Genomic DNA, 23,908 nt, shown 5'->3' on the forward strand with positions numbered 1-23,908 from the left:
ATAATAATTAATGGAATAATAATTGAATTAAAATAAAAAAAAGCGTTTCTGGAGTAATAATAATTATTGATTCTTTAAATAAATTAAATATAAATAAAGGATGCAAACAAGAAAATTGAATTATTAATCTTATACATAATACCCTAATATAAGTATCAAAAAAATGCAGTTTGGTTGAACGATCCAATGGAATGGAAATTGAATTATTTTTTTTTTAATAAATATTTTGAAAAATTTCTTTGGGCGGACATGGATTTATTGTATTTTGGATATTATTTAAAATTACTATAGTTTATTTTTGAGGTTTGAAAAATTTATTTTTCTACTACCTTATAAGAAAATTTTTAATTTTATTTCCCTGCATAATTGAATTTTTTTATTTGACTATATCTTGCTTATTATTTTTTATGTAATTAATGTTTACATTAAATTGTGCTTATTAATAAGAATGAAAGTAGAAAATTATGCACTGTAGGAGCAGTGTCATTTCCCCACTGTGGATGCTTTTGCTGGATCAAACTTCACCCACTTAAGGAAATTATGCACTTTGCCCCCTTTCGTTATACAAATAACTATTATTTTTTTAAGTTCTCTATATGTGGACATATCAAAAGGAAAAGCCCAACTTAAACAATAGGGTATTGTATATTTAGAAAAAATAAATAAATGGAAAACATAATTTATAAAATATTGTAGTATCGTACTTTAATTTTAATCTTAAATATATAAATGTTATTAATCTTTTTGAAATAAGTACCTATTTTTTTAAATAACTTTTATACCTAGGGAGAGAGGTAATTTTGGTAAGTGAAAACACAACGGATTTAATTAGTTATACTGTTATATAAATGTATCATATATTAACAATTTTTATTTTATAAATGCTGCAAAGACATGTATATGACTGATTTGAAAAGAAACTTAATTATTTTATGCTAAAATACTAATTTACAATTCGCAGTTTCGATTAATACTCATAAGAAGAAACTGCAAGAAACTTAAAATATTTACTTCAAATATTTGCCTAAAACTTACATAAAAAATTATAATACACATATACATACATATATAGTTAAACCTATAAAAATATACCTACTATTATATAAAAAAAAATACTGATAAATAGAAAAAATATACATTTAATTATTTTTATTTACTGCTCCTTCTTCTTCTTTGATGGAAAATAAACTTGTTTGTCCATTTTTCGTTTACTTGTATTTGTCTTATTTATCTGTTCCATCATTGATGTCAGTTGTCTCATGCACCTAGACATTTACAGGTATATGTTAATATATTTTATATAATTTTATAAAAAGATAACTTACTTATCATAAGTTTCATCATTTAAAGATCTTAAAAAGTTTGATACACTTTCAATTTCTCTTGTTGATTGCTTGTTCAATCGTTGTACTGCTACTTGTTGATTTTTAGTTGTCTTTTCATTAACAAATGTTTCAATTTCTAGACTATGGCTAGCTTCAATATTATTGAAAGAACATTGCCCGAGGAGTTCACCTAAAACAGAATCGCTTCCCTTCCTTTGCTCACATACCATAATGAACAATTGAAATTGCTACAAATTACCTCTAAAATCACTTCGATTGCAACAATATACTTTTTTAATCTTGTCTTCAATTTTCCTTGTGTGAACAAGTGCATAGTTTGTGCTTATTTTATGCTCTCTTAACCATTCCTCAAATGTTTCTTCGCTGGAAAAATGGAAAGTTGACGACTCTATTTTGATATCATGACTTAACCTGTAAATGAGCTTCAAGTCTTTAATAAGTCTCACAAGAATACTTAGTCTCTTTGCATAAGGGACAAGAAATGTGTGACTTTGGGTTATCTGGGAGCTGCTGCTTATGAATAACTTTAATATGTTTGTTCAATGCTGAAATGGAAGAAAACATTTTACTGCATAAGTGGCACAAATTTTTGTTGATAGTTTGGTCCTGATTCTGATAGTTTTGAGTAGGGCCGTCCATTTTTACAGCTAAAATCGCTGAATTGGAATTGATACAGCTTTTCAGGTATTATTTTAAAACACTATAAGCAACAATATGGTCAATATTTCACAAAGAAACAAATTCAGTATAATCGCAATAATTGATCAAATTAGTTGGAGCTTTTTTACGTAAGTAAACAACTAACAAACGCGGGAACATTCGTGTCGTTATTCTTGTCATTCACGTCAAACGACCGAATTTTTCTTCGAACATACACGATCACCGCCGGGAATCGGGTGCTTTTTAGTGGCGTCTAACGTCTCTTCTTTATTTTACTTTCTCTATGGCTTGTAGCTTCTAGCAGTTATCGATTGAGGTTATAGGAGTGCGTTCAGAAACGAAATGGCGATAGTTACCTTAAGCCGGGTAAAGTAAAAGTATGACGTCCTCGGGTAACTTGAAATCAGTCTAGTGTAAATATTTCCTGAAATTCCTGAACGCAAATATAAATTAAGACATGTATAATTTTGCTAGACTGTCCTTATTTTCGTTTCAATTCAAGTTTTAAAGAGTTAAGTACAAGTATGTACATCATTATACTCGTAAACATTCAAAAGAAAATGGGAGGCGAGCAATATGGTAATTTTTATTAGCCACGGGTCTGCAAGTATTTCAAAACCCGGTTTCTTCTGAATCTGATAGCAGCGATGATGAACTAGACTAATATGCTATTGCTGTTACACTAATTGCTCAAAAAAGAAAGCGTAGACCTAAGCAAGTCAGAAATGTGAAACAATGCACTTAATCACAGTACATACATCACAATTTCAGCAAAGTTTCCGAATAAGTTTTAAAAGTTTGAAGTATGTTTTGTAGGTCCATTTTGTTATTCAGCAAACACGTTTAGTAAATCCTATCATTCAAATCATGAATTTGAAACAAATGATCCAAGTAAAAAAAAATATTATAAGAACATGATAAAAAGGTAAACAAAAATTAATCGTAAAAGCGCATGTCTATTAAATACTCCCCATGCATTTTGGTCAGGTCATCTAGGAACACCTAGGGCGACTCCCTTTCTTATTTCTGAACGGAATAGTAGTATTAGTAGTATTTATTAATAATAATATACATACAATGCATTATTACAAGTCAAGTCACTTACTTACAAATAAAGATAAAAGATAAAATACAAATTGACAAGTTTTGCCCAAAAGCAGATAAAATATAACACCTAATCACAATATTTGCACTAAACCTAAAACACTTAACATACATTCTTATTAAGACAATATTGACATAAGATTAAAATTAAAATTGGGATGAGAAGTACTCCTCAAATGAGTAGAATGCACCCCTCAAAAGATGCATTTTTATTTGTTTTTTAAACTGCGGAAGGCTAAGAGATTTAATGTTTGTTGGAAGACAATTATAAAATTTTGGTGCAAAGTATCTGGTTCCATTTCTTGATCTCTCAAGCCGGCTAAACTCAGGCACTAGCTTATTACAATTCCTAGTTTCATAATTATGAAAATGTAGGTGGGTTCTATAGTGATCCAGATTTTGGTGAACACGCAACAGGCACTGCATAATGTACACGGACGGCAAAGTTAATATTTTAAGCTTCCGAAAAGATTCCCTACAGTCATCTCGGTAACCCTGACCAGTCACAATACGAATACACTTTCTCTGCAGCCCAAATATTTTATCTATATGGCAGGAATGACCCCATGTCAGTATGGCATAAGTTAGCTGTGAGTGAAAACTACTATGATATGCTGTAAGTAAGACCTGCAAGGAAGTAATTCCCGCTAGCTTTCTAAAGAGGAATAACAGACTGGACAGTTTACTAGACAGTTTGACTATATGTTGTTCCCAAGTCAATCCTGGATCAAGGTGAACACCAAGAAACTTAGCCTCATCTGAACAGCTTCCAAAAGCAGGATGCTCAGTCAATGTATTGTGCCGCAAAGTAAAGTTAAGTGTTTGTGACTTTGAACTATTGAGAGAAAGACGATTTGCCAAGAACCATTGAAAGAGGTTATTCTCCGGGGTCTGGAGATCTAAATTAATGATATTTGAAGGGTGATAACTTTGATAGTAAGTTGTGTCGTCAGCAAACAGAACAGTGCTAACAGAGCCCCCCTGTGAAAAGGCCAGATCATTTATGTAGATAAGAAATAGTATGGGTCCCAAGACAGACCCCTGTGAAACTCCATATTTCAAAGGCTTAATATCAGACTTATTCTGATTAAAGACAACAAACTGAACTCTATTCGACAGGTATGACTCAAGCATCTTAATCTAATACAGTTTGGAAGGGCTTTTGTATTACCATGGTATAACCTTTACTGCAAGGTAATGATTTCTGAACGCACCCCTGTATTGTTTTATTTTTTAGACAAGGAAAAAGAGTCTCTTCCTTTCCTCGTCTAAGTTTTATTTTGTATTGTGTCAATATTTAAATATAATATATTCTTACATCTTACATGTCGTTATATTTGTATTTAAAATAACGATTATGTTTCATAGCAATTAATTCTTATATAATCTATAATAATTTTGTTATAATTGTTATTAATCTATAGATAATGAAGCCCAAATCCTCAATTAAAATCAGAAACGATATCAGTGATGGTGATATAGTTTTAAAAAAAGATGTAATAAATGACTACCAAAGTGACTCAGATGATAGTGTGGAAATCACAATAGAAGAGCATCCTATCCAGGAGACAGTCAAGAATTATGAAGATGGTAAAGAAGAAGTAACAAGCTTTAGGTAGGTATTATATAAAACTTTTATTATTTTTACCTATCTGTTATTGATTTATATTACCTTAGAAATGGAATATATTATGGTAGCAATAATACCTGCTATCACACCTAGGACATTATAAGCGGGCATTATGATAATGCCTGGAAATTTTATTGCTTATCCAATTTTATTTCTCTTATAATAAAGAATAAACATCAATTTTTTACAAAAAATAATGTTTCTTTAAATACTAAAAGTTAAACTTTATTTCCAAAATAAAAATTACAATTTTGAAATGTCCCGAAAAATGTAGCTGATCCCACTATAGAATGGTCCGTGTTTTTTGTGATGGTAGAGGTGGCAGCACTAATGCTATTTTGTATAGTTTGTAAATTGACCATTAAAGAATTTTCAATAGTCAATACAGAATTATCCTCGGAATTAACTGAATTGGCAATCATTTTGGCTACTTTATTTTTGGATGAAATACTTTCTTCTATATATCCTTCAGCTACTGAAGAGCTTTTCCATTTCCCATATTGTTTTATTTCAAACAAAGCACCTGCCTCAACAAGTCAAGTTGACGACGTGCAACGCAAACAGTGGCCGGTATAATCTTCTGCCTTATCCAGTTTTAAAAATTTTGCGATCAATGTTGGGACGCTTCCTATGGTATTTTTTCCAACAGGTTGTACTGTACAGCGACTCTTTCTATAGGTAAGAAAGAATCTTCACTCCTTTATTCCAGCTGGTCTTTATGCTGCGTACTTTTTTATTAAATTTAAAGCACCTAAATCTTATTCAATGATAGTAAAACTTTTTGAAGTTGAAGTTTTAATTTCTGGTACCTTTATAACCAAGACCATTCTTCTATCTTCAATATCATCAATGGTAATTTCGACCAACTCAACCTCCAAAAACACCCATTACCAATATGACTTTGTGTGTCAAGTAGATATCATCAGGATCCTTTATAATAAATTTTATTATTTGTTCTCCTTCCAAAACTTTAGACTTCTTCGGGACATATCCTTTCGACTTAACTTTTAAAAAAGATATGAGATTGGTATGCGATGGTATTGCAAGTGTGTCTATATTTTTATAGACCATTAACATAGACCTTAGGGTAGAATACTTGGTCCAGAGAGAGTTCGGACTGTATTTTTCCCACTAAAAATATTAAAATTTTTTTAAACATATGTACCTATTAAAATAAAATCAATAACTTACCAGTTCCTGAAAATATGCCATTGGCATTGTTCCAAATACTAAATATGCCATACTCCCGATCATACTATTGCCTTGATTTAACTGGAAAAAGATTTTCGGTCGCTTTTATAGCCTTTTCTCATATATTTTGTGGATTTTTTTCCATTTTAAGCAAATATTTAAACAAAAAATGCCAACTGACTAACTGACAGAAACATCAAAGTCAAACTTAAATAATCACTGCAAGTCACTTGATAAATTTCTATGGTAGGTAGGTACGTATACCTACCTGTACAGGTAGACCCTATTTTTTAATTAATATTACAATTATTTTTGTTCATAAAAATCAATTTTTAGGTAAAACATAAAGCATTGTATGCACCACGGGCATTGTTAGACTCGATTGCCCATCAGGCAAAAACCTAGCCCTCGGGCCATACTATTTCCACCTTCCGGGCATTATCGTCCTCACAATGCCCTTGATACATAAATAGCTATAGGCTAAAATTATAAACTTACTTTATTTTTAGTTTCTCATATTTACAATACCAGTAAACCTTTTTCAAAGAAAAATAGAGTGGTTTCAGACTAACTAATTATTAAATCATACTAACTTCTTGTATTTAGTAGCTCAGATTTAATTAGTGTTGAAAGTGCAATAGACAAGATTTTTGAGAATAGCTTGTACCATACAGCAATTAGTTTTTACCTTTGTTGTTCTGTTCTGATGATATGAGGAATATTTTTATGATTTTGGTAAGGGAGATTACATAGCAATTATAATTGTCTTGCTGCGATAGACTGGAATCAATTATTTTTGGGAGAGACATCTGTTGATGTCATAGTTTCAATTTTCTATAATGTGATCTACTCCTCAATGGAAAGGTTTATTCCTCTAAAGAGGTACAAAAGTTCTTCTTTTCTATGTTGGTTTTCTTCAGAGCTTCTCAGTTTGATAAAAAAGAAACAAATTCACAAAAAGTTTAAAATTAGTGGTCAACAGTAGGAATATGATGAATTTGTATTTTTGAGACATCAATGTGAGTACCTAAGAGAGTTGTGCTATCAACAATATATTAATAAGATCTTGTTACTGTTAGCATATGTGGACATTTTACATTGTTTCCTGACGACACAACGGTTTTATGGTCGAATAAAGATCCCAAGCAGCTTGTCAGAGATGTTGCAGCCGATCTCCTGAAATTAAAGCAATGGTGTGATTCCAATCAACTTTGCTTAAATATGTCAAAGTCCCACATTATTGGTTTCAATTTTCAAGCTGAGAGTCTTGATTTTGGTGAGAACGCATTGGACATGGTAGATAATTCTGCATTTCTTGGTTTAGTCATTGATAAAGATTTAAAGTTTTCTGACCATATAATAAAGTTAAATAAAAAACTTGCTTCTGGCTGCTTCTCTGTTAGGGCAACCGTTCATGAACTGGGGAGAGATGTTGCTCATGATGTGTACTTTGCTTTGTTCGAGTCGCATTTAAGGTATGCTCTTCCATTTTGGGGTGCATGTTCAAATTATCTGTTTCAGTCTGTTTTTGTGCTGCAAAAGAGGGCTGTCAGAAGTTTATTTAGGGCCCATTCTAGAACGCATTGTGGTAATCTTTTCAAAGAGAGCCGTATTTTGACCCTACCATCATTATTTATTTTGGAAACTGCATGTTTAATATTCAAAAATAAGAACAGTTTTCCAATCCGACATCACAGTTATCCTACCAGACAGATTAATAATATTCCCCTTCCTATTCCTCATTTTACATCTATCAAAGATTCATTTATATATCGCGGTTAATGATTTATAATCACATTAGCGTGGAATTAAGAAGTGTTCAGTCTTTGCGCCAGTTTCGTTGTAAACTGAAGTCATATTTGCTTCTAAAAGCCTTTTATTCGATTGAAGACTTTTTTAAGGCTGAGGATGTTGTGTAGTAGATGCTAAGCTTTTAATCTGTTAATTTTAATTTTGAACATATCTTTATGTGTCCCTTTATCTCTGCTACCTTTGTCTACATGCATGTATTTTATTTTATAAAGATTTTGTTTGTAACATTTTCTCTTGCATTTTTTTTTTAGGCATTTTATATGTTGTATAAAATTTTTTATATATTTGTTTTGTAAAATCTGATTTGATTGTATTTATTTTCTGAAGCTTTGTCAATAAAATTCGTGTACATGTACCAAATTTTCGACAATAAAGTACTTGAAAAAAAAAAAAAAAAAAAAAAAAAATTCGGGAACACACTTTTATTGTTAACGCCAAAAAAACACTAACCTAATTTGCCTTGACTGTCGTTTAATTGTTTCCAAGGTAAAAACTGACTAAACAATTAAAACTGCATGAATTGTCACGAAGCGCGTCCTTTTTAAAACCCGATGGAACAGTTTCGAAATATTTGGAATTATCTTCATTGTTTTTGCCAAAAGAGACCAATAATTTTAGGAGAATACTGACAGTCAAAGCAAGCAAGTATACAAATTCTAGAAAATTAGAACTACAGGGATTTACAATAATATAACCTAAATTGGGGCCAAAATGGGGCTCTCGAACAAGATGAATTACTTAAAAACTAAACACTATAGATAAAAATAATAAACCAAACGTAAGTAGAACCCTAAAGAAACCCTACGAATCAACTTTAACTACAGAATACTAATAAAAATAGTACAAAAATTAGGAAAATAATTAACGTATTTACATTTTCATAATAATATTATTTCATAGGGGCTTTAATTAATTAACTCATCTACACCTTTCTTCATTGATTTATAGGTAGTTTTGTGTCTGAATATATATGTTTGTATGGGTATGCTATGTAACACTTTTGTCAATGGATTCCGTAAATAAAGAAATAAATAAATATTAAGTTACCATACATTTAAAGTTTAAAGTACTTTTTTTATGTGCATTATTATTTTTGCCCATTCAATTCACGACATTCCAGGAATATTTCACCAAAGTGTTATGAAGGATTGAATGTAAAGTAAAGATTATAAGTGTTTATAGCAAAGATTCATGGGTTATCTGAATAAATTAATTATTCATAAATGTACCAAAATAATTAATGTTTATTAAAATTTAGTTAAGTCATATAGAAAGATTTATAATTACATTTTTGATACTCTGGAATAAAATAAGGGTATTATATAGAATTTGTTGGTTAACACTTGAAAATTGTTATCATCAACCATATCAAAAATAATTTAGTTTCCTTTATTGAAGCTGTCTCTGTAATAATTATAATGCAAACTCTTTATCATTGTGGGGTATATGAATTCCAGCCAGCTGAGGGTATGTATGTGAAAGTGATGTGGTATATACTGGGTTATAATTTAAAAACTTGGAATGACCATAGATTAGGAACAGAAAAAAAACATAAAAAATGCTGAAAACACTTCTGAGACAGAATGACATACACCCCTAAGATCTTAAATAAAAAGAGGGGTCAAGTGATGCATCATCTAAGATCTTGAAAAATTCTTTTCAATAATACCATAGAAAGCCACATTTCAGAAAAGTCTTCTCTGTTTAGCAAGGAAAACAATAAACATTTTGAAATTTTTATTATTATTTAATTAAATATTTAAAATGATTTCCATTATTTTGAAGATACTAATAAATACTAATAAACTAATAAAGTAAGGCTTCTTTAAATATGTGTGGCTTCTCATCATTTCAGTAAAGACAGTTTCATTTATTAATTTGCCCATTTAAATAAAAGGTACATTCATCACTGAACCAAATATTTGTAATTAGTCTAGGTTCTGCTGTAATTATATCTGTCATTATTTCACAAAACTGGATTCTCCTGTGTGTTTATTTATTTTCCTTCCCTCTTAGGGGATCCTATCCTGATAGCAAGCGAAATCTAGAGGCAACAAAAAGGGCAGTCTTATTTTTGTCTGGACTTGCCCCCTATACAGTCCAAAAAGAGGTACTTGACTATCTATACTACTATGTACTATGTTATGAATTGGGAGAGGACTGCATATGTGAAAAAATACAGACAAAAAAAGATAAACACAAGGCATCCTTTAGACCTATTGTACCACAAAATGCTATTAACCCATACCTTTGCACAATGTTATGGCCCAAGGATGTGATCATAAACCATTTTATGAACATTCAATGCTATTAAATGGTAAGAGCCTTAACAGCAGTCTTGAGGTCAGCATAAATACTCTACATACAAATGTGAGATCGATCTGGCAAAAGGTGGTCAGCTTGAATCATTTATAGAGGCCAAAGATATCAACATAGTATGCATCTCAGAACACTGGCTATGTCAGGAGGAAGCTAGTAACTATTAATTAAATTGTTGTAAAATAGTAGGGTACTCTGCAAGGAATGAGAGTACAGGTGGTGGTATCTTTGTTAGAAATCACCTGGAGGTAAAAGACTGTACAAATCCTAGTTTTAGTATTAATAAGTGTATTGAATATTGTTCCATCTATATTAATTATTTTAATTCATACATTTTAACCCTCAGGCTGTTTTGACACCTTTCAAACAACATTTGAAAAAATTATGTTTGGTTTTAAGAATGGTACTAACATTATAATTGCCGCTGATTTTAACATCCATTTCGATACAGGCCATTTCAATGCAGTAAGATTTGGAGATACTGCAGAAAGTTTAGGCTTAAGACGGACCATTTTATAGGTCACAAGAATGGAAGCATGTTTGGATAATCTATTTGTAAGCCCCAGTGTGACTGTGAGCTCTGTAAATGTTGTAGACTTTAGTCTTAGCCTTTTTTTTTGCCCATATATAAAATTATAAAATACCGTTATAAATCTAATTAAAATTTTGACAAAAAGGATTAATTCTCGATTATCAAAACCGTTAATCTGTTGGTACAGACGAAATAACCCTTAAAAATAATTAATTTATATCAAATAAATCAAAAAGAAACAAACAATGATAATAATAATAATAAGAAAATTAATCCAGAACGGGAGAGCGGCAGATGCGGCAGCAGATAAAAGAACCAAGGAGGGTAACAACCCAATATTTAAGACCCTAAAAAAAAGCAAAAATGCAAAATGTCGCTGTCCACAAGGGGTAAAGACAATTTTCAACTAATGACAATTAATAATGGTTTTTTTTTATTTGTATCTGATGTTAATTAACCTATTCTTTGTTCAACTAGCAACTGTGATTTCATTTTTTTAGAAAATATGTTTAAAGATTGTTGTTTAATGCTGGATGGAGTACTATTCCACATTTCAACCCCCGCAAATTTAAAAGAGCGCTGAAATGATGCGGTTCTATGGTGTGGCACAACAAAAATATCATTGTTCGCGTCATGTGTTTATGCTCAAAATCCAAAAATTCATCTCGTAAGTTAGCCTTGTTGGCCTTCCTTTCTAATCCGATAAATAAAGTTAAACATATGATGCTTTCATCTGTTTGTCATATTTATAAATTTTTGTCATTAAGATATGGCGTTATATGGTTTCTATATGGGATATTATAGGCAAATCGAATACAGGAATTTTGAATTTTTTTGAATTGCGTTTTTGGTACTTACTAAAGAGCCACCATATACCACATCGCCGTAATCGAACAAAGATAAAACAAGGCTTTCACAAAGTAAATATTTTTGTTTTGTGGACAAGTTCCATTTAAATTTAAAAAGGTTTTTCAGGCGTAAATATAGGTTACTTTAATTTTGTTTTTTATATGGGGTTCAAAAGAGAGAGAATTGTCGAATATGATACCCAAATTTTTTGCCTCTGGGACAATTGGAACTGGAGTGTTTTATATGCATATTTATCTGATTTTCAAAATTTCGCCTTAAATTATTATTCGAACACATCAAAAGAATTTTGGATTTTTCAGCATTTAATTTGAGGTTGTGATTTTTTGTGTAGTTTTCTAGATTCATTAAATCAAGCTGAAACTTATGCTGAAATGAATTATTATTCATATCTTCAATAGAAACAGGAATATACAGTTGTGAGTCGTCAGCATACTGCTGTAATGTGGAACGTTTTACAGTGTTATACATGTGACGTATATAGAGTGAAAAAAGTAGGGGTGATAGTATAGAACCCTGAGATACGCCTTGATTTGTTTGCCTAAACTCTGAACATTGTTTTTCTAACCGTTGGACTGTCATAACACAACTTTCACGATTGTATATGTAGATATTCTTTAAAGAAGTTAATACCATATTCAGAAATTCCAAAATACCTTAGTTTAGCCAACAACATTTCGTGGTTAAGTGTGTCGAAAGCTTTACTAAAGTCGAGCAGGGCCACACATGTCGCTTGATTTTGCTCTTCATTCACTCTTACATCATTTAATATTTTAACTAAGCATGTTGGCGTGCTAAAATTCTTTCTAAATCCTGACTGGCAATCGGTAATTAAATTATAAGCTTCAACAAAATTAGAAATCTGGTTATAAATATGTTTTTCAAACACTTTGGACACTGCAGGCAATATACTGATTGGTCTTAAATCCTTGTATTCTTTAGGTACTGAATTTTTTGCAATAGGTTTGATTATTGCTTTTTTCCATAAATTTGGATATTTTTGCTTAAGTATGCACTCATTAATTATATGTAATAACGGATTTAAGCAAAATTGAGTACAAAGTTTAATGTGCTTAATCGAGATACCATCAATTCCCACTGCATTAGATTTCATTGAAGAGATTATTTTAGTTAAATTAGAGTATTCAAGAAGCTGAAATGCTAACACTTTATTACAAGCTAGATTATTTTTATAGTAATCTATTGCTTCTCTACTTACTGTATCTGGAAGGGCAATAATACTATTAAAAAAATTTTTATTCAAAAATTAATACTATTAAAAAATATATCAAAACTTGAATATATCAGATCATATGAATCAAGTGTTAAACTGTGTGGTTGATAGTGTGAAAGATAATTATGTTGAGTCTTGTAAGCTATACAGACTGATAACAAAAAGGGGCTCTTCCTGTTCTTTAATAAAATATCTAGTACATCATGGGATTTTACTAATGAAAACACTAATTTTAATCAAAAATTCAAATAGTTTTTAAACATCTTGGAAAATGGATATCTAGAATCTTTTCCAGAAAAGTCCAGAAGTCTTGTAATATATCATGGTTTGGCAAAGATCTTAGGGCAATGCAGGACTAACACAATCCTTTATATGAGCTCAAAGCCCAATATAATATTCCAGATATAGAAAATCTTTACAAATATTATCAAAAAAGGTATAGGGAATCTATAGTTGAGGCAAAAATCAGAGCAAATGACCACTTAATTCTTACTTCTACAAATCCGCATAAGACCATGTGGCAAATAATAAATAAGTATGGTTGTATAAGTATGTCATGGGGTCCAAGATACTCAGGTGAAATCCTTGCCCAGTCCTAATGATTTTAATAACTTTTTTTTTAATATAACTGACCATATAGTTTGCAAAATTCCAAACTCAGACACAGACCCTTTAACATATGTAAACAATGTGATCAAGCCTAAATCTGCCTTCCCCTTTAAGGAAGTAAGTTTTAATCATATAAGGGAAATTTTCGATCAGCTAAGTAACAAACATAGTCATGACATAATATATGGCCTTAACATATGACTATTAAAATCAGTCAAAAATGAAGTACTTGTTCCTCTGATAAAATTAATTAATCTATGTTTAAAAACGGGTGTGTTTCCAGATGTTCTAACGGTTGCGAGACTCCAATCTTTAAGGGGATCCGGGTCAACCTGAAATCTACAGGCCAATATCTCTTCTGCCTGTGGTTTTAAAGTTGCTGAAGAAACGCGATTTAAATGGTGAATTTTTTCAATACCAAAATATTCTCTCCCCATGTCAGTTTGGTTTCAGAAAAAAGAGAAACACAGTTCATGGCCAAAATTTAGCATCCCTGCTACTAAAAAAAAGATAAAATTCGAAAAATGTTGGCAGATATAGAAAATATTATTGAGGAAACCCCAAATAATTTAAACGATGTTTTAAGAGCTAGAGCTATATTGTAACAAATATCATTCTATCATCATTCTTAGAACCTACCCCCATGCATTTTAATGCGACATTCAAAAAAATGCAACTTTTTTAAAATCAAATCCACAACAATATATTTTACAATCTGACAAAGGTGGATGCACCGTAGCAATGAATCAGGAAGATTACATCCAAAAAACACAAGAACTACTACAAGACAGTTTGACTTACAATCAACTACCGAGGGACCCTACCACCTTCATTCAGATAACACACAATAATTTAATAAAATCACTCAAAACAAAAAAAAAAATAACTGATATCGAAGCAAAATCCTTAACAATTTATAATGCATCTTGTCCTAAATTGTATTGTTCTCCAAAAGTACACAAACCTAATATTCCACTACGTCCTATTGTCAACTCCATTAATAGTATCACATACAACCTATCAAAATTTCTATCCAAAATTTTAAAAATACCTTTTGAAGACATAAATAATTATAATATAAGAGATACTTTCACATTTATAAATTCTATTAATGGTTTTCAGTTACACAATGATCATATTTTAATCTCCCTTGAAGTGGTTTTATTATTTAAAGACATTTTGCTTAAGTAAGTCCTATTTTAGCCACTATTGTTTTGGATTATGTATTAGACAATACTATCCCCAACTTGCCCTTAACATACCTTTTATTTATAAATATGTAGATGATTTAATTTGTGCTATTCCCCCTGATCAAATTGAAACTTACAATTTTAATCGAAAATTACAATTTTCAATAGAAATAGAAAAAGATCGTATCTTACCTTTTCTTGACACAAAAGTTATCAACAATTATTTTGGACGGGTATCAAAAAAATACAGCTTCAGGAAGATTATTAATTATTGGTCATATCATCCTAAGAACCAGAAATACAACACAGTAATCGCTATGAAAAATAGGGTAACGCATATTAGTGATGAACAATTCTTACAGAACCATCTTAAGAAACTTTTCAATATTTTCATTAACAATGGCTATCCCAAACATATTTTAAATAAACTAATCTGTAACTCAGATATATTTAACCGATCAACTGAACCTCAAAATATTCAGTTAAAATATAAAAAACTGCCTTATATTAAAGATTTATCGCACCAAATCACAACTCTATTTAATAAGTTCCCTCACATTAAAATAGCAAAATATAATACCTTAAATAATTGAAACCTCTTCTCAAAAACTAAAGATAAGACTCCTACTCTTTTTAATAGCAATGTGATATATAAATTCCCCTGTTTAGAATGTCAAGGTTGTTATGTTGGTCATACATCTCAATTGTTAAAACAAAGAATCACACAACACAAGAATGACTACAAACTCGGAAAAAACACGTGCGCGGTTGTTAAACATTCTCAAAAAACAGGTCCTCAATTATGATCAAGTTAAAATGTTAAAGCAAGAAAATAACTATAAAAGCCGCCTTTTTTTGGAAATGTATTACATAAAGAAAACAAAACACTCTTTAAACTATAAATCTGACATAAACCAACTAAGTAACATCGATAGTAATATTTTAAACCTTATCTAAACATGACATTTCAAAGAAAGTTATATAAAAATAATAAAGCGAAAAGAAAAATAGAGGAAGGAATATACAAAGATACAATAGTTTACACTCATTATAGCAAATATTTTGTGTGAATCGCGAGACCCAACGAAATTTTCTTACCTTATTTAGTAGTGAAATCACTAGTCACGTTTGTCATTACCGGTAGACAGTCGCATTGCTCAGTGTCTATATGTATATAAGAATAATTATAATATAAAAAAGAAAAATGTTTTTGTTTATGTGTGAGACATTAAACAGACTCTGTGTTGTAAGTTAAACTTATTGTCCTTTTGTTTGCAATTTACTTAGCATGTAAAGTAAATCTTCATTCTTCATTTTCCATTTCATAATTTTGTTGTGTTCAATTCTTTTATATATTTATATGTTAACATACTTTTTTTACTCTCTTGTAGTTTCTCCTGAAGAAGTCCCTAAAATATAGGATGAAATATTGAGAATAAACAAATGCTTGAAATGAGCTAAAACCGATTTAGCCTAACCTGAAAGTAATAAGGTTAGGCTAGTATAAGTAATATACTAGCCTAGTAGTATATATATATATATATATATGTATAGTATATATATATATATATATATATATATATATATATATATATATATATATAATATATGTAATATGTAAATTTATATATAAACGGTAATTTTAATTTACATAATAATATTGCTAGTCCTTATAATATCAGAAACTTTAAAAGGGCGAATTGAGAAGCCTATCATGATAAACTCTCAATACCGCTCTTGGATCTTAATTATAATCTCGATTATGACCAATTAATGTCTCATCATTTGTGAGGGTTCTGAACAAGTAATTCCAGTAAAATTGGTTGGAACACCTATGAAGAGGGTAATCGATGATGGACGATGTACATCTTGAGTTAGGGAAAGGAAAAATGTTAAAACAAATTTTAATAATATCCCATATACAGGAAACTATATTATGGCTAAAAAAATTATTCCAATAACTATGAAAAAACTAAAAAATTAAAAAAAAAAGCAAAATTGAAACTCTTTTGTGGCACTTTAAATAAGAATTCGAACATCACATATGTTTGAAACAAAATTAAAAAATTTAATAACAACTCCAAAATAAGTAGATCTAATCATGTAATTTCAGACAATTTAAAGCAATCCATTCTAGACAATATTTCAGTTATAAATATAGATCACAGTTTCAATCTTGTTCTCACCAATGGAGGTGACAATTTCTTGCATTTTTCTTTATATGAGTTAAACTTAAACAAAAAGAAATCATCTGCACCAAGTGATTTCTTTTTATAGTATGGACGATGTGGCCTATCAAATGTTTAAATTTCTGCCGTTTAAAGCTAAACAAATTCTCTTAAATATCTACAATAAAATCTTAATGGGAGGGGAAATACCCCGATATCCTGGAATAAATTCAATGTAGTGAGAATTTTGAAACCAAATAAAGATCCAATGGACCCTGACAATTATAGACCAATTGTATTGTCATGATGTGGTGCCAAAGTTTTAGAAATTATGTTCAAGAATCGTCTGGATTGGCAACTGAAACATGATCTGAAATTTTCAAACAGACAGACATGTTTCCGTAAGGAAAAGGGCATATATGACAATATTGCATTTATCACATCTTATATTAATAATGCATTTTTTATCCTCTGATTCAGTTATAGCAGTCTTTTTAGACATAAAAGCTGCATGTGATAATGTGAACATCTATAAAATGTATAATAAGCTACAAAACATGGAAGTGCCTGGTCATATGTGTAATGTAATCTATAGACTTTTTACAGACCGACTACTGTATTGTAGGAGTAATAATGAGTCATTCTTCGGTCCAGTGCTGACAACTACGCGTACCATCATTTAAGTACCATCATATTTAATATTATTATATAAAAATTATTTTTGAATTAAACCTGGGGGATGCATTTATAATAGGATACGCCGATGACTTGATAGCAATAATGTAGCTACAATGATTAATAAAATTAACATTGCCCGGAGAAAAAGTGTCACCCCACCTCCCATACAAATTAATAATTCAGTTATCCCCGTTAAACAAAATGCCAAATATTTAGGAATAGTTTTGCAAGAGAATCTAAAGTGGCCACCTCACATTCCAAAGATTAAAAATAAAGCAAAAAAGTCACTGAACTTCCTAAGAGCATTGTGTAGGCCTGTAGGCCTACACAATGCTCTTAGGAAGCATGGTGGGGTGCAGATCAAACACCCTTTTGACTGCCTTTTTTGCTTTGGTACAATCTCATCCAGATTTCGTTTCGATATTTTTTAAACCGTGCGCAATAACGGCTCTTAATGGATTGGACGTGGTGTTTTACAAGGGCTTACGCATATGTATGGAATGTATGCGCTCCACTCCCGGGGTGGCATTGTTAGCCGAATCATCTATGATAGATCTAGAACACAGGAGAAAACTACTGGCTCTTAAAGTAATTTCCAAATTTTTATTAATTATAAATCACCCTGGTATCCAAAACATAAATAATATTAGATCGAAAATAATCATAGACCTGAGTTTTGGAATAACAATAAAACTCCATATTTAGTGACTGCATTTCAAAGCTACAGACCATACATAACCCTACTCTATAGACGATCAAAATTTCTAAGTTACGAAAGTTCTGAGTGGGCCTCTAAAAACTATAAAATGTAACTTAAAAAAGGGAGACATCATTACAGGAAATAAATTCATAGATGAAACCAACAACTTAAGAACCCGTTATAAATTTATTTATTCTGATACTTCAAAAAAGGGCAACAGTGTGGGATTTGGCATATCTATCCCATCCTTGAACTATAGATTCTCGTCACGATTGCCAGATAACGTTAATATTTATAAGGCCGAAATAATTACTATTCATGATGCTGTAAAAACCTCTATCAACCAACAAATCAAGAGAGCGATAATATTTTCAGATTCAAAGGGAGCAATTACAAAGCTCAGTGGTTCTTTTTTGTACAGCAAATTCTGAATATTGGGTTCTTACAACTAAAAGTTTAATTGCCATGACAAACAACAATGGTTATGACAAGTGGAAAATTTTAGTATGAAACAATCATAGTAGATATGCTAGGGTACAACCCACATTTACTAACAAAAAATGGTTTGCTAACTTGAATGCGTACAGGACATTGCCCGACTAACTCTCACCTTTATCGAATGAACATGAAATATAGCCCTTTTTGTGATTGTGGTTCATGGGATAACTTGGACCATATTTTCTTTGAGTGCTCAATGAATCGCGTTATTAATTTTGACTTATATATGACCTTTGTATTAAAGAAAAGAGTATCACCATTATCTATGAGTGACATTCTACCTGCTCCAGACGATGAAACAATAGAGATAATCATGCGAATCATAAACATTAATCAGATTAAAATCTAAAGCTCAATTTCCCATCCTCATCTCACACAAATCGGGCTGGCAATTGTCTTGCAGCAGAGCCAACAAGTGAACAAAACAAGACAAAGTTGTGGGACATAGGAAACAATTGGATGTTGTGTAGAATTTTCAAAGACCTTTTATAGGTTGGACCATGGTCTTATCATTGAAAATATGATATCTATGGGTTTCAATCATGGCTTTGTAAAACTCTTTGTCGCCTAAGATTGTTCCCAGTTTATTGAATTTAGTGCCTATAAGTCAAATTCTTATTCCACACTGAGTGGTGCCCCTCAAGAAAGCAATCTTGCCCCATTAATGTTTTCTATATTTGTCACAAGTACCATTATGTCTGAGTTTCTTTTATTTGTAGATGACTTATAAATATATTTCGCATAATAGAATCTAAAGAGGATTGTGATCCTCCATTGCTGATGCTTTAGGACACTGGCTTATAATAAATATATTACCTCTGAATATTAAATATTGCAAGTCTATGTCAATCTCAAATATTCACAATGAAATTAAGCATAGTTATAGGTTAGGCAATACTGCCCTAGAAAATGTCGACTCTATGAGGGATCAACAAACACATCGATGAAGTTGTTAAATCTTCCTTGAAAACTCTTGGTTTCATAATCAGATCAACTAGAGAATTTAAAAGCTTGAATAGTCTTGTTAATTTGTATAATGGCCTAAATTACTTTATGCAGCAATGGTGTGGTTTCCCAACTCTAATATAGGCACACTAGCATATGTGCAGCGCAGGCTTTTGAAGTATGCTTCAAAATTGATGGAATATACCCTCCAAGGGGTATATTCTATACCCCTTGGAGGGTATAAACTATTATAAACTTCTTTTACAAAGATTTAATTTTTTTATGTTTGACTATTTGCACTATTCTGAGCAGCCAGCTTTTTTTTTATTTAAACGATGCAACTATAAAATTGATGCTTCTCATCTTTTAAGGGACTTAAACTTTTTTTGTTTCCTCTATACACATTAGAAAACACCTACACTTTTATTTAGAAAATAGATCTATCTTAGCAAGAAATGCACCTTTATATTGAGCTTGCTCATGGTTTAAAATTTTACACAGCAATAATGATATTGACTGTTTAATGCACTATAGCTACCCTTATAACCATTAATTAGTGCTATACACGTTTGGCGAGTTGAATCTTACGGATTGAGTTTTAATGTGTTAGACATAATAGATAGAGAGTAGACAGAGCACGACTGCATCGGTAACCTCCCACCGATAGCGACGCCGATTCTGTACTGCTCGCAATGTGAATTTAATTTCTGCTTGCTCGCAGTGATGTTTAGCAAGCGCTTGGAGGTGGGTAGGTTAGCCTCGAATCAAGTATTGGAATTTTACGCGCACACAATTCTCGCAATTCGTCCAAATTAACGGCTCTTTCATGTCGGTGTTGGTAAAGAATTTCCATCAAATAGCCCCATAAGAAGTAGTCGTCGCAAGGCGTCAGATCTGGAGATCGCGGAGGCCATGGTATGGTACCTCTTGTGGAAATAAGCCGTTCAGGAAGTGTTTGTTAAATAGACCTGCACTTGTCTAGCGTTGTGAGCGGGACATCCCTCTTGTTGAAACCAAATTTCCTCAAAATTAACATCCAAGTTTCGTATAGCGGGTATAATATTTTGTTGCAATAAAAGTATATATATATATAAGTATAATATATATAAGTATAATATATATATATATATATAAGTATAATATCTCTCAGAGTTTAAGGTACCATCAAAAAAAGGCCCTACAATGTGATTGGCTAAAATACCAGCCCAAACATTTACCTTTTGCGGGTATTGAGTTCGTAATGGTACACTCAAATGTAGATTTTCCCGAAACCAATATCTCACGACTGAAGAATTATGTCGACCTAGAAGAGAAAAAGATGACTCGTCTGTAAATAAAATATTACTTGTGAAGTCGTCATTTTGATCAATTTTTACTCTTAAGGTTTCACAAAACACCAAGCGTTTTATTTGATCTTCTGGAAAAATTTCTTGAGTGTTTTTAATTTTATAGGCTTTGTACTTATTTCTTTTCAAAATATCACGCACTGTACGACTTGGAATATCAAGTTCTTAAGAAACTTGGGAGCTAGAACAAGGTTCACTTACTTCCACAAAAGCACACACCTTGACCTCCTTTTCAATCCTAGCGTCAGGTGTTCGACGAGGTTCCTGATCGCCACTAGAACATTTTGCACACTGATGTACACATCCCGACTGCTCAAACTTATGCCAGATATTATAAATTGTTTTAGCAGTAGGGACTTGCTGATCAGGATATGCAAATATAAAACGGCCAACAACTTCTTCTACACTATCCGCATGACAATACCATTTGATGATATTAATCTTTTGATCAACAGTGAAAACCATTTTTATTTTATTACTGTAACCGTCTTCGTATCAAAGGTTGAAATAAATTGTAAACATGATCGGCTAACACGTACATAGGTAGGTATGCGAGGAATTGCAACCGGACTGATAAGCGCAACGACGACGCGATAGCCGCCCAGGGTGGAGCCAAGTTTGTTCTCGCTCTACTCCGTCTCCTTCTTACACATTACGCAAAAATCATATTCGAAATTTTTCAACCGCAGAACGTGTATATATAAATTCTCCATTTAATCTTCTCTTGCCTGTAGTATACTTTGAAGTTGTGAGCTTCAAATTTTGGCTGTTTTTGAGTCAAATCAATTTTTGTAGAATGTTGATTTTTATATACCCTTTACCTAAGCTGTCCAAAGTATTTAGTTTTTTCAGTTTATTGGTTTTGTATAATTACTTTTCGTCTGTTAAGCATATGTTGTCTTATTATTAGGAATTTCCTGTTAGACAATGTTAACGTAAATAAATGAAAAAAAAATTGTAATACTACTTAAAAATTTATTAAGTATTTGATGTATGTGGATAGTTCTGGATTAGTATATTTCTATTTGCCACTGGATTGGTTAAGATGTTATTTTTTTCTATCTTTTTGTAAATTGGTTCTGCTGTTTAAATAAATAAATTGCATGGAAAATCTAAATTCCTGTTTATATCACAGTTGATAAATGTAGTCTTGCTACATACTATAATAATTCCCAAATAATAATCCATTAATAATAATCCAAATTTAAGAACTGTAATACAAAAACACAATCCTATAAATATTTCTTATTAAGGTTTGTATGAGCAAGTAATTAATTTCTCTGTAATTTGTTTATATACAAAAGAAAATTACTTAGAAAAATGATATTTGATTGCTTAGAGATATAAATCTACGTTTACTAATTTATACTAATTAAGGATTTTTGTTTTCAGCATTGAACAGCAATTTCAAGGACCAATAGATCCAAATAAAACTTTGCTATTATGTGAAACTTGTCCCTATCAAACCACTGACCATAATTACTTTGATGTTCATAAGAAGACACATAAGCAAACATATAAGTATGATCTATTGACCTGAAAAATGGAAAAACAAAATTACCAATATTTTTAGGTGTGACTTATGTAATTACATTACAAGTTCTTGGGCAATGATTCAGAAACACAAGGACATTAAGCACACGAAAACGGAAGATTTATTGTATTATTGTGGTGATTGTGAGTTTACTACAATGAAACTTTATCATTTAAAAGCTCATAAAAGGGAGCACAAAGTAAAAGTAAAATTTTGTAAGTTGTTTTTATAAGTTATCAGTAATAAAATAACTGTTTTTAGCCCCCAACATACAATTGCCAGGAATGTTCTTATAAATGCATGTCAGAGTTAGCTTTGGTTAACCATGTTGGTACTAGTCATTCAGTCGACGGTAGATGCAAATTTTGTCTCAAGCAGTATCGCAGGAGAGAGCAGAAGCGGAAGCAGACACACGAGTTAAGGCATATGTTTATAAGATCAGTTAAACAGGCTTATTTTAAATGTAAGATATGTAGAATTCAGTTTCCAAATTTGAATGATATCATACATCATTGTAAACTACTTCATAACATGACGGTAGACTTTGATGTTAGCAAGTTTGATATTTACTAAGATGTGGTAGTTCTTAGAAAATTGTGTGTTGTATATTTTATTATTTTTAGCAGTATTACAATTACTTTTTATTTAAATGTAGCTTAGCATTAGAAAGGTCATAAAGTCTTAAGAACAGGGTGATTTAAGAAAAACTTCTTCATACCATTCATGTAAAAAAGGGCATATGTTTTTAGGGAATCTACAAGCAATACAGGGACCCTAATAATTTATTTTAATAAAAATAGCACCCAAATTACAAAAAATTCTATTTACTTTAACAACGCGTTTAACATAAAAATATCTGAGTCACACAAAAAACTTTTTTTCCTGCCACTGGCAAGGGGTAAGATGTGAATGTGCTTCCTATTTACATATTGTCGCCTTAGAATCAAACTATTGGTTCTAAGGCAGTAATGACAGGTTTTTTGAAGTTTAAAAATTTTTATACTAAATTAAACGAGTTATAATTTTTTTAGTAATTTATTATGGTCTGGTTTATTTAGAATGTCATATTTAAAATTTATCATAAAACTAAATCATAGATTAAAAATGTACAATAATTTATTGCAGTGTAATATATTCATTAAACTCATGGTAATACTATACATATTTGTTTTTTATTAATAATTGTCTATCAGAAATAGACCAAAAATTCTACATCCTGCTCTGGTGATTACTTCTTTAGGTCTGATTGTTGGTTGATTTTCTCATCTTACTCTTTTCTTGTCTGAGATCACTTGGAAGATTATCTTTAATACTATGGTCCTATGGTTGGAAACTGGTGTGATGCTTAAATTACCTTACTTGCATTTTTTATTACTTTATTTGCATTTTTTATAAAAAAAATTATTACGGTATTTTATCTGGTTAAAATAACTCGATTTAATTAGTTTAAATGGAGAGTTTTGCAACATCTCTTAAGTCTCAGATCAATTAAAATGTTTATTATTAATATTAAAAAAAGTTTTATCCAAATCCTTTGGAAGTTAT

General features: G+C 31.0%; 1 protein-coding gene and 2 long non-coding RNA genes across 3 annotated transcripts; 1 reads left to right on the top strand and 2 right to left on the bottom strand.

The window, feature by feature from the left end:
* Window positions 1-823: 823 nt before the first annotated feature.
* Window positions 824-2,260, bottom strand: LOC126736442 (uncharacterized). Its single transcript, XR_007660664.1, has 2 exons — window positions 1,326-2,260; window positions 824-1,265 (listed from the first exon to the last, which is right to left on the bottom strand). It is a non-coding gene; the product is annotated as an uncharacterized LOC126736442 (long non-coding RNA).
* Window positions 2,261-4,285: 2,025 nt separating this feature from the next.
* On the top strand, window positions 4,286-23,523 carry LOC126736437 (zinc finger protein 195-like). Its single transcript, XM_050440775.1, has 5 exons — window positions 4,286-4,304; window positions 4,535-4,725; window positions 22,222-22,350; window positions 22,403-22,568; window positions 22,625-23,523. The coding sequence occupies exons 2-5, from the start codon at window positions 4,538-4,540 to the stop codon at window positions 22,934-22,936; spliced, it is 795 nt and encodes a 264-aa protein (XP_050296732.1). The 5' UTR covers window positions 4,286-4,304; window positions 4,535-4,537; the 3' UTR covers window positions 22,937-23,523.
* LOC126736444 (uncharacterized) lies at window positions 4,940-6,106 on the bottom strand. Its single transcript, XR_007660666.1, has 2 exons — window positions 5,932-6,106; window positions 4,940-5,871 (listed from the first exon to the last, which is right to left on the bottom strand). It is a non-coding gene; the product is annotated as an uncharacterized LOC126736444 (long non-coding RNA).
* Window positions 23,524-23,908: the final 385 nt, after the last annotated feature.

The sequence above is a fragment of the Anthonomus grandis genome, chromosome 5 (genome assembly GCF_022605725.1).
Source record: "Anthonomus grandis grandis chromosome 5, icAntGran1.3, whole genome shotgun sequence".
Lineage (NCBI taxonomy): Eukaryota > Metazoa > Arthropoda > Insecta > Coleoptera > Curculionidae > Anthonomus > Anthonomus grandis.